Source organism: Nycticebus coucang, chromosome 1, assembly GCF_027406575.1.
Source record: "Nycticebus coucang isolate mNycCou1 chromosome 1, mNycCou1.pri, whole genome shotgun sequence".
Taxonomy (NCBI): Eukaryota; Metazoa; Chordata; class Mammalia; order Primates; family Lorisidae; genus Nycticebus; species Nycticebus coucang.
The window spans coordinates 47996110-48008402 of record NC_069780.1 but is presented as its reverse complement, the minus strand read 5'-3'; the positions used below and the strand labels follow the sequence as shown (position 1 = coordinate 48008402).

At 37.7% G+C, this 12293-nt stretch overlaps 1 protein-coding gene across 1 annotated transcript in view; it reads left to right on the top strand.

The window, feature by feature from the left end:
* TRPC3 (transient receptor potential cation channel subfamily C member 3) overlaps positions 1-12293 on the top strand; it is a 62768-nt gene that overhangs the window by 30333 nt on the left and 20142 nt on the right. Inside the window, exons 4-7 of the mRNA XM_053574702.1 lie at positions 4260-4424; positions 7341-7557; positions 8887-9120; positions 11529-11793. Of these exons, the coding sequence (XP_053430677.1) occupies positions 4260-4424; positions 7341-7557; positions 8887-9120; positions 11529-11793 (881 nt within the window). The remainder of the gene's footprint in view (positions 1-4259; positions 4425-7340; positions 7558-8886; positions 9121-11528; positions 11794-12293) is intronic.

The window sequence follows — 12293 nt, the reverse complement described above, 5'->3', positions numbered from 1 at the left end:
AGCTGGCCATGGCTGGTATGGTAACATAAGACTTTTTTTTTCTTAGGAGGTAAAACAGTTTTAAGGGATAAAGGTGACTACCCTATTTTGAAATCACTGGAAAGAGCAAAACTCATCTCTCAGAGGGATTAGCATTTTTGCCTTCACTTGGCATTATTGTGTTGGTTTTACTATCTTTTATAAATGCTCCTGTGTACTTGCATTAGGACTTTAAATCATTGAAAGAAAATATGTTTGTGTGAATTAAAAGGAATCAACAGAATCCACGAGGTGATATTATCTGAAATAAGAAAAGAATAGAATTAGTAGAATAAGAAATATACCTGTTAAGCTGAATTTTAAAGTGTGACTGCAGACACCACAATTTTGGCTAATATTTAACATACAGTAAGTGTTTTCCCTAGACTATAAAACTTACATCAAATCAAAGATTGATCAACCCATGTGTTCCACGTGAACACAATTGATTTCCATCAAGTATTTGAAGCTGTGCAAACTTTATACAGATGTAATTGATGCCATAAAGCACATCTTCAAATTTAAAGATTAGCTTAAGGACAAAGAGCAGAAAAAGAGAGCTATAACACTAGCATTTCTGTCCTCAAGAGTTTAAATCCTACAAAAGACTAGCATCTTAATCCACGTGTGTTGTTATAACATAATACCTGAGACTGGATAAGAACAAAATTTTATTGGGCGTCACCTGTGGCTCAGTGAGTAGAGCGCTGGCCCCATATCCCAAGGGTGGCAGGTTCAAACCAGCCCTGGCCAAACACCTGGCTGCAAAATAGCCGGGTGTTGTGGTGGGTACTTATAGTCCCAGCTCCTCTGGAGGCTAAGGCAAAAGAATCACCTAAGCCCAAGAGTGAGAGGTTGCTGTGAGCTGTGATGCCACAGCACTCTACTAAGGGTGACAGAGTGAGACTCTGTCTCTAAAAAAAAAGAACAAAACTTAATTTTCTCGAAGTTCTAGAGACTAGGAAGTCCAAGATCAAGGCACCGGCAGGTTTGGTTTTCTGGTGAGGATTGTATCCTAAAGAGGGGAGAAATGCTATGTCTTCACATGGCAGAAGAGCAAGCTAGCCAAATGCTATGTGAAGCCTCTTTTATAAGGGTCTTTATACCATTAACGAGGGGATAGGCCCTATAGCCTGAGGACTCTGGAAGGCCCCACCTCTTAATACTATCACCCATTTTGGAGAGGACGCATTCCAGATGCTCACAAAATGGAATTTGCTCATCAACCCTTATGGACACACACCTACCTGTCTCTTAACTTCATGAGGAGTTTGCATCATGCAGAAACCCTTGATCTATAAAAAAAAAAAAAAAAAAAGGACATGGCTTACTTCTCAAGTGGTAATCTGATTTGATGTAATTACCTGCTCTTCCTTAGTTTTGTCTGAATGCACTGTTACCTGTCCTAAGACTAGCCTAGCTGCAGTCACCAGGGATACCTTTTATTTGCACCCATCCAATTTCCCATATATGCAGATCCTCCAAAACATTTAGATCAACATTCAAATTAAGACTATTTTACATTCTGATTATGTCTCTTGGCAAGCATTTTGAGTTCAAGTCTCCTGTTATAAGAACTTATTTTGCATTTATTCAGAGATGCTTACCGTGTGCCCTAGAACAACGACTGCTTATTACTTAACACCGCTGGTACTCACATCTTTATCTTTTTGTACTAAATGCTCAGTACTGTACCTGGCTCCTAAGAGGAGCTTCAGACATTTTGACGTGTGAATTAAGGAATGAGATGGAAATTCAGGGACTGTGGAGGGAGGGATGACACAGGAAGGAAATGATTCAAATATATGTAGTACAGGGACAGAAGTAGAAGTTTGGAGAAGTTCTCAACCCAAAACCAAGAAAGTCAGCACATAGACCTAAGACGTCTTCAGCTTTGATTGTATCCACACATTTTATAAACAGTTCAAATAGGACTGCACTTGTTTGTGACATATTGTTTTCAAAAATTGGAACCTTGGGAAAGTGACAAAACCTTGGTTTGGAGGAAAAATCTAATATATGTGTAGCAACTAGCAATGACTATTCAGCATCAGGACCTGAGATTTTTTTAAACTGAATTAAAAGGAATTTCCAAGATAAAATATGTGTCTTAGTTTAGGCTGCTGTAACAAAGTACCATAGACTGGGTGGTTCATAAACAACAGGTATTTATTTCTCACAGTTCTGGAGACTGGAAGTCTGAGATTAGAATGGTCAAATTCTGGTGAATGCTCTCCTGAGAGACTTCTTATTGTACCCTCACAAGGTGAAAAACAGCTAACGATTTCTCTGGGGTCTCTTTCAGAGGAGCACTAATTCCATTCATGAGCGCCCCACCCTCACGACCTAATTAGCTCCCACAGCCCCACCTCCCAATACTATGACAGTGAGGATTAAGATTTCAACACATGAATTTTGGATGAACACAAACATTCACAATATGCTTTTCCACATTGAATCATCAAACAAGAAAAGATAGCATCTTCTTTGTAGTACTTTAACTCCCCCCACATATACCTGTAAGAACGTTCTTCTGTCTTCACTGTTGGTTTGCCCATTCAATTTAAGGTAGGAAGTTTGTCATTTTGATCAAGTTTGGTGACTTGGTGACTTCATTAGTTTCTTTTGTTATGTCATAGAAAATGACTTTAAGATTCTTCAAATACATAAACACTAAAGACTAAAAATTACGAATAATATGACAGAGCAGGTGGTAAAGCAAAAATCTTATCCCATCCAAACTACCAGTTTCAAATCTAAATATTGCTAATGCCTTCTTACCTCTTCTGTCAAGGGGTTGTGAAATTCTTGTGCAAGGTGGTGCAGGAGCAGCTGCCAGAGTTGCTGTGTGGACTTCCACCTCGGAGGAGGGGTGTTGCATGCTGGGGGCAAGAATGGGGATTAGAGAGAAATTGTGCTTCCATTGCCTATTCTGAGAGATGAGACTTTTAAAAAAATGAAAATTGCTGACGGAGGGGCAGGGGTGGGGCAGTATAAAAAGAATTGCTGATGGGAAAGTGTATGAGTTAGTGGAAACTTGCCCATTTCTTTGTAGGTGTGCTTTCGATAAATAGCCAAATAAATTGAGGAATTTCCTGGAGTTGCTAAGAATCATTAGGATCATTAAATAGAACTTGACTAAAGAGGACCCCTTTGATAAATGGGAACCTTAGCTGTTCTCCTTGACTCCCAGAATTCCCAAAAACATTTCACGGGGAGTAATTCCTAACAGGTTCACTGTTTATTGTTTTTTAGAAGATAGTGATACCTTGATTTGTGTGTTGCTAAGAACTTTTTTAAAATATGTTGGCACTCATAATTGATTTTTGAATGACCCTTATTAATTACCGAGCTTGGATGAACTGCACGTGTCCATTCAAAAAAAAAGCCTGTCTAGCTACAAATGGGCACCTTTTCCCTTAGGGACCTTTAACCTTTGTGTGGACCTGACTACAGATACCTTCTGTGCCTGAATAAGGACAGGGTCTTAAAGAAATTTCAGTTCCTCTAAATGAGGCAGACAGATGACTTAGCCAAATCAAATGGGAAAAAAAAAAAAAATCAAATGGCTGGGCTGAGTAAGTATAATTTGCTCATTCTTCATGATTAGAGTTGTAATTATTAAAGAACTGCTGAAGATAAATGTTTGTGTTCTTTTGACCTTTTGATAGAGGAAGCAATAAAAGAGAATAGATTACTGAAATATAATAGGAGGGAAGCAACATTTCTTGCCAGTTCCTGGAAGCAGTGCAAGTGTGGACCCAGCATAATACCTGCAGGTTTATTGACTTTTTTCTAGATCTTCTGCAGATTTGCAGTAATAGTACGTACATATGTATGGAGCACATTGTGTATTTATTTTTCACACATAAGCATTTTAGGTTTTGTTCATGAAACTTAACATATTTCTCTTTTGGCTACAGTCTACAACAAACCAAATAACATTTTTTTTTCCCATTTTCAACTGAATGTGAGTAAGCTGGAAGACAGCAAGGTGGGACACATTTTCACAAAAGAGACCACATGTCGCCCAGATCCTACAGAAGGAAAAATAAAGGAAGGGGAAAAAAATTACCAAAACCTTCCAATGCCCATATTCTGGAAAATATCCAGTAATATCTTTAGGATGCACATGTATTCAGTAGTTGAACTGTTCGTTGACAATGGTATGATAATCTACTTTTTTCCCTCCCTCTACTTCTCTAACACTCTCTCTCTCTCACCCTCTTGTCCCCTAACAGTTTGTGGCTCACCCCAACTGCCAGCAGCAGCTTTTGACAATCTGGTATGAGAACCTCTCAGGCTTGCGGGAACAGACCATAGCTATCAAGTGTCTAGTTGTGCTGGTCGTGGCCTTGGGCCTTCCGTTCCTCGCCATTGGCTACTGGATTGCACCTTGCAGCAGGGTACTGGCTTTCTATACCTGTTTTCTATGTAATTGGCATACCATGTGCCTTCGGGATGAAAAAATAAAAAGCTTAATACTTAAGGCTCTTATCATTTTTATCCTGAATGTTAATTGACTCAAGAGCACAGATTCTGCTTTTTAATGACTGGATCAAGTCAAATGAAGATGAAAAAGAATTTGGTACTAGTGAGATAGATCATATTTGCCTGCATAAAATACTTAGGCTTTAAGATAAAATCCCCATGGCAGAGAGGAGAAAAAGCTACTTGAGTGAAGTAGCACTAGTGCCAATTTTACCGGCAGCATAATAAGTCAAATGTCTACTGGGCTGGCTGTGGAAGGAGAGGGGAATAGATAGCCCTACTGCATTAGGACCAAGAAACTGTTAACCTGGGAACTAGAAGAGCAACTCATTTGGATCTGCCAGAAGAATTTAAGGCTGAGTGTGTTAAGCACAGTTGAGAACAGTGCTGTTATCCACAGTCTCCAGGAAAGTGCCTGGTGGGTTTCCTCAGCCCTTTGTTCTTCAGAAGTTTCAAAAAAGTATAGAATTGGGGTTTGGGTGTTTTGAATTTTTTAGATTGTTTATTTAGTTTTGCTTGGATCATTTTTTTAGTACCTTTATTCTCCTCTCAACTTGCAAGGGTGGAGTCAATTTGGTTGTGCCTAAGAGATCCCTTAAACAAGACCTGTGATCCTAACAGAATCTGTAATAGGTTAATAAAGGGCACTGCCAGAGAGAAGGAGCTGCTCTGAAATCCTTTAATCCTGTTTTTATACTCTGAAATCTGGTTTTGTTTAAGTCAGAGGTAGTTTCAGGCAAAATGAGTCAAGGCCACTTATAAATGATCCTGGAAATCTGTCAACTCTCTGGCTCAGCAATCTCCCTGGCAGAGTCCTGCTTAGTAGGCGCCATATACATGCAAGAGCATCCATCTGTGTCACTTCATTGTTGAGTTGCCCGTGCAATTTAAGGAAGAAAGTTTGTCATTTTGATTAAGTTTGATGACTTGACTAAGTTCTTTAGTTACGTATCATGGAAAACTATTTTAAGATTCTATAAATACATGAACACTAAAGATTAAAAACTATAAACAATATATGAGGGCATTCAATATAGCAAAAATCATATCTCACCCAAGTAATTTTGCTTTCTGGCAGGAAAAAAATTGGAAAGTTCAGGTTTAGAAGTGTTTGTCTCTCAGGGCAGCTTAATCAGTGAAAACAATGTATTAAATTCAAAGTACGCATTTTGGGGTCTGCTTGTTAAAGTGCAACTAACAGTTTGGTGAGCTCTGCTGAGCAGAAAAGGAAAACATGAGAATTGAACTATTTCTAAGCCTGCGTTGATGCTTGCTGTATACCACTTATCTTATGGTAAAGGCAACATGACTAGAATTCTCCATGTACATCCCATTTTAAAGACAGGCATGCTGCGTTCTTTTCATGTTATTTAAATTTTTAAAAGGTTGACCTTTAGGAGAAACAGACTTGGCAACTACCAAGAAGTCTGTACGTGCTGTGGATATACTCCAAACATGCCCTTTTTCCGGCTGTACAATAGCAGAGCGATGTGTAAACATGTTATTTTCCTACGTCTAATACAGAAAATGTGACATTTGTCCATGTGCATTTGTGTTCAATCCCAGAAATACTTGACATTCTTTGGTCTTTTGTTGACATAAAATTAAGATTCTGAACTTCCAAAATATTTGTTTGAAGTTATAGACCTAAATGTGAACCTCAGTACTTTTTAAGCTCACGGGTTGAGTTCAAAAGCAGGGTCTGTGTATGTAGAATAGAGAATTTACTTGATAATTCTCCCACATGTGCCTAATTCTTGGACTGTAGAAGCCTTTGGGATAGGAGGAATTGTTTTCAATTTTTATTAGAACATGGCACTTTTTGTTTTTTTTGAAACAGAGTCTCACTTAGTTGCCCTTGGTGGAGTGCTGTGGTGTCATAGCTCACAGCAACCTTAAACTCTTAGGCTCAAGCTATCCTCTTGTCTTAGCCTCCCAAGTAGCTGGGACTACAGGTGCCTTCCACAGTGCACAACTATTTTTAGAGATGAGACCTCACTTTGCTCAGGCTGTCAAACTCCTGAGCTCAAGCAATCTACCCACCTCAGCCTCCCAGAGCGCTGGGATTACAGGTGTGAGCCACCACTCCTGGCCTAGAACATGGCACTTTTAAGGACATAATATCTCAAGGGATTTTTAAGAAGTCACCTTAAAATAATTATAAACTGAACTTTGAAAGTGCTGTTTTACATGATTTTCCAAACTCAGAGATGACTTTTAATTAAGTTAACCTACTTAGAGATTTTAATTATTTTATATCTCCCTCTTCTTGTGGGGGTATTAGCAGACAAAATATCTTGATTCTAATATTTTCTGTTTTATAGCATAGAAGATATAACTTGATTATGGAATATTTAAAAATGTGAACTAAAATCTACTTCTGTAGTAGTAACATTTTTAACCTTCAAAGAGTTTTTAATGTCCTATGTGTGTCTGCAAATTCATCATAACATTTCAATTACAAAACAATAAAGAATTAGACGGTAAAAAATTTTAGAGTCTTTTCCTAAACCCTAAAAACCTTGACTTCATAGTCTTTCATGTAAACATAAGAGCCAGAACCAGTATAAGCCCTGTGATTTCCAGATGTGCATCTGTGTGTATGTAGTCTAACCTGAGACAAATCCTAAGACATGGAGAAACAATGAATTTTGAAGATGTATGAAATTATTTATGGAGGAAGCATTCCCCTAAAAATAGTAGTTTTCACAATATAGAAACAAGCAGAATTTTGAGTGTTTGCATTTGATCTAATTTTTTTAATCCTGTATAATTGTTGTCACATGCAGGAGCCAGATTTTCTAAAGCAAACTTTCCCCATTTTGTTACAGCTGGGGAAGATTCTGCGAAGCCCTTTTATGAAGTTTGTAGCGCATGCGGCTTCCTTCATCATCTTCCTGGGGCTGCTCGTGTTCAATGCCTCAGACAGGTTCGAAGGCATCACCACGTTGCCCAACATCACTGTTATTGACTATCCCAAACAGATCTTCAGGGTGAAAACCACCCAGTTCACATGGACAGAAATGCTAATTATGGTCTGGGTTCTTGGTAAGCCTTTCAAGTACCCTAATGTCTACCGAAAAATAATTATATAAATGACTGTCATTTTCTATTAAAAATGTTATTATAATCTTATATGGTGACAACATCACCATTGTAAAATGAGCTAAATAGCAAAATAATTTGGTCACTAGATAATGCTGATGCTTATCACTAAATAAATTTTTGTGTGAGTAACTTGAGCCTCATTACAAGCATACCATGTTTCAGAACTCTAACTTTAATTATTGAACAAAATGTTCAATAAGTTCTACAAGTTTTTAAAAGTGACTCACTGTGCCAATCAATTATTTAATGGAATAGTTATAAAATAACCCAGTATCTGTGACTAAACTTAACTGATGGCTAAAGAACTTTTATATTGCTTTAGTTCCAAAGATTTTAGGAGAGTTTTCATTTTCAGAGAATTTATTACTTCACCTCACAAGGGCATTTCGCAAAGCTGTGTTAAATTTGGAGTAACTTGAGAGAAAAGATTTTTCACCATCCTAATAAATAGAAGTTGGAATGAATTTGTCTATTGATCATTAATCCAAAGTGGTTATATATATATATGTTCTTTCAATTTGATTGATTGGGATTCTTGGTAGCTGCTCATTTCCTGAATTCATAGGCTCGCTCTTTCTCCACTTCTTTCATTTCTCTGGCCTCAGCCTGGGTCGTGTAATTATTGTATGAATTTTACTTTGAGCAGTTACATTTCTTTTTAAAATTCCACAATATTTTCCCTTTATATCAGGACAACTTGTTAAATTGGAAATTTTTGTCTTCTTGTCCCAGAATGGCATTTTCTGCCTTCAGTTTCTTCATAATGTCCTGGAGCCTCCCACTTAAGGGTCGACTTTTTTCAAATGATGTTACTTACTTCCTCAGTATGAAGCAGAAATGAGGAGAGAGGGTAGGGGCATGGTATAAGTGTTCATGGATGAGTGGGAAACTGTTCTTGTTAAAAACCTTGGGGGCTTGCAATTGGAGGATTGGCTAGTCACCAAACCGTAGTGATTTTATAAGGATGGATTTTCTTCTATGTCCAGAAGTCTTATAGGGCAAAAATCCTTTGGCTGGCTTATTTCCAAAGAATGTGTTTCTCCAATTTCCAACTTGGTAAGGTGAATCATTTCCTTAGTAGAAGCTGCTTCTTCTACTTAACTCTGCCCGGGGCTTCAGTGACCGGACGGTCAGTCGGTGCTTTGTGATGGTTAGTCCAGTGCTTTATCCAGGGGGCATTTTAGAGATGTAGCCTGGTGGGGGACAGAACGATGGCTTCTCAGTGTAAGCAATAGAACTAACCTGTTCCCTTTGTATTTGTTGTGGCAGGAATGATGTGGTCAGAGTGTAAGGAGCTCTGGCTGGAAGGACCCCGGGAGTACATTTTGCAGTTGTGGAATGTGCTCGACTTTGGGATGCTCTCCATCTTCATTGCTGCTTTCACGGCCAGATTCCTAGCTTTCCTACAGGCAACAAAAGCACAACATTACGTGGACAGTTACGTCCAGGGGAGTGACCTCAGTGAAGTTACACTCCCACCGGAGATACAGTATTTCACTTACGGTAAGTTGTTAGCTGAAAGGCCCTCTTAGGTTTCAGGAAGGATATTGGAACCCTATTTTGGAAAGAAATGCGAATTAAGAATATATTTACTGCCAGGCACAGTGGCTCATGCCTACAATCCTGGCACTTTGCAAGGCCGAGATGGATGGATTGCCTGAGCTCAGGAGTTATAAGCCTGAGCCAGAAAGAGACCCCTTGTTTAAAAATAGCCAGGCATTGTTGTGGTGGGTGCCTATATTCCCAGCTACTTGGGAGGCTAAGGCAAGAGAATCACTTGAACCCCAGAGTTTGAGGTTGCTGTTAGTTGTGACGCCATGTTACTCTACTGAAAGTGACAAAGTGAGCTGTCTCAAAAGATAAACAAAAAAAGAACATGTTTGCTATGAGAGGTGTGTTGAGTGTTTATGGGCAGTAGAGAGAGATGGCATGAGTTTTAGAACTGTACAGAACTGGATTCATATCCAGGCTATTATTTTCCCTTGCTGCATGACCTTGTTCAAGTTAATTTGCTTCTTTGCGCCTCAGTTTTCATACCTATAATAAAATGATGTTGCAAGGTGGGAGAAAATTACCTTTAAGCTGAACGACATAGTTACTCTTACGTCAAGAAGAGTAAGAGTCTTGATTAAGAAAAAAAATAACTTGATAAACTGCTTGATGTGGAAAGTGAGTGCCTGAGATCATGGGTTGGAAGTGGTAAGATATCAAAAGGTGCTAAACTGCTCTGCAGGCAAAGTGAATGAAAATTCAGCAGAGTTTGGAATAGGCAGTGAAATGACCATGAGAATGTAAGCTCTGGGGAACAGGCAGAATTATTGCAGAGGATGTTGGGTGTTTCACATAGCATGGAAAGATTCTGATGCCTTCCTTACCCAGCACAAACCCATGTTAGTAATGTTCGCTCTGCTTCCTTTGAGGACAAATCAAGGAGCTGCAGTTAGCAAACTTTTATATAGTTGTAAAGTCTTAAATCTAGATAAGACTTTAGAAAGTATTGCCTAATACTCATTTTATAAGTAAAGAAACTTGGGCAGAGAGTTTAAATGCATTTTGATTGTGAAAAACAACTCTTCGCGAGTGTAATTAGGGCTTATGTTGTGATGAGTACAAGAAGCATGTTAACATAATTGAAGGCTGGACTCCGGCTACAAAATATAAGATGTAAATTTCACACATTGTGAAATTTGAACACATTATCTCTTAATGTCAGCAAAGATTTTTATACCAAAGAGACTCATTCAAATGAGCGAATGCAAAAAAAAAAAAAAAGAAAACAAATGAGCAAATGCATTATGTATCGAAGCAGTACTCTGAACCCCATAAATGCATCATATACAAAGTTACGATTTAATAAAAAGCAATTTAAAAAAAAGAGCAAATGATCACCATTTGTAATTAAAGAATTAACTTAGATTGTATTTTTGTGTGATATATATTTCAAATATTTCATAATCTATTTACTTAAATTTATTCATGTGTATTTAGAGCTTGGAGGAGAATTTGGGATTCGGGCTTCCCTACTTCATACATATGTACTTCATACATATGTATGATTTTGATCAAATTTTTAACCTTGATAAGTTTCTGCATCTGTAAAAAAATAATAACATCAAATTCGTAGGGTCATTGAAAGCAGTGTTGACACACATATTAAACATTCAAGAAAGATTCATTTTTGTTGTTTCAAATATCTATAATGCATCCATTCTTTTGGGAGTGATTCAGTTCACGTAAAGTTGACACACGTAGTGTTTCACAGACCTGCCAGGTCTGCTGCAAACTTAGTAAGTGACCTTGAAAAACTTGTTTGGAGTCCCCATTCAGATCTATATCCAAATTTTTTCACTTCAATGGCATTTTACATTTTCTAGGGACAAATTATATTGCTCAAACATCATCAGCACCATCGTGATTCAGTGACTTTCTCACTCTTTGCAATATGACATTTTATTTGCATAAACTGTTAGATGAAATAATTTTCCCACAAAATGTAGAAAAAGAGTTTCACTCCAGCTGTGCCTATAGGGTGACAAAATAGTTGGTCAATACATCTAAAAACTGAGGGGACAAATCAGTCCAGTCAGTTGTTTTGTCATCCTGGACGCAGTCTGTGTCTATGAAGTCTTTTGAAATCTTTCTCCATCTTTTATATTTTATTCTGTTTCTCCTCAATATGAAATCAAATTAGTATCTTCATCATAGTGTTTCCTCCATTGATAGTAATGTAGAATTTATGTTTCTGGTTTAATATGAAAAATAATGCCTGATCAGTTAATTAAATCTAGAGTAGTTTGAAGTGAGATGATAACCACCTACCTATAACATAGATCCTTTTTAAGGTATTTACTTTAAATAATTAGCAATGAATAGAAAGCTCCATTTTTAATCTCTTTCTTTCTTTTTTCTAGCCAGAGATAAATGGCTCCCTTCTGACCCTCAGATCATATCTGAAGGCCTTTATGCCATAGCTGTTGTGCTCAGCTTCTCTCGGATTGCATACATCCTCCCTGCAAATGAGAGCTTTGGCCCCTTACAGATCTCTCTTGGAAGGACTGTAAAGGACATTTTCAAGTTCATGGTCCTCTTTATCATGGTGTTTCTTGCCTTTATGATTGGCATGTTCATACTTTATTCTTACTACCTTGGAGCTAAAGTAAATGCTGCTTTTACCACGTAAGTAAGACATCTTATTAAAAAGGTGTGATGAAGAGAAATTCTAACAAATCCAGATGAAGCAAGCGAAAAATCTCAATGATTATAATAAACACGTTTTTAAAGCAGGAAAAATAATCCATTGACAACAGTGCTTGTACGTGATTACATCACTCAAGGCTCATCTCTGAGCTTAGTTGAGCATTTGACCACAGAATGGATCAGAGTTTGGAAAAACCCTGGACAGAACTGGCTGTTTTAAGAAAATGGGATAACAAATTTCTAATATTGAAGGTCTCTTACATTATGTATAACATTAAATTCAGTTTTATTTTGGAGCCAGAACTTTTTTTTAAAAAAGAGGAAATTATAGCTGTTTTACAGCCCACTAGAATGGTAATACCACTTCCTTCCTTTGGTCATATTGGTTTTGTACTAAAGACTCACCTCCTCCGTGAAGCCTTCCTTGATTAGGCCTTCTTAGTCATTGTCCCTGTAATATCCTCAACATGGAGACGTTG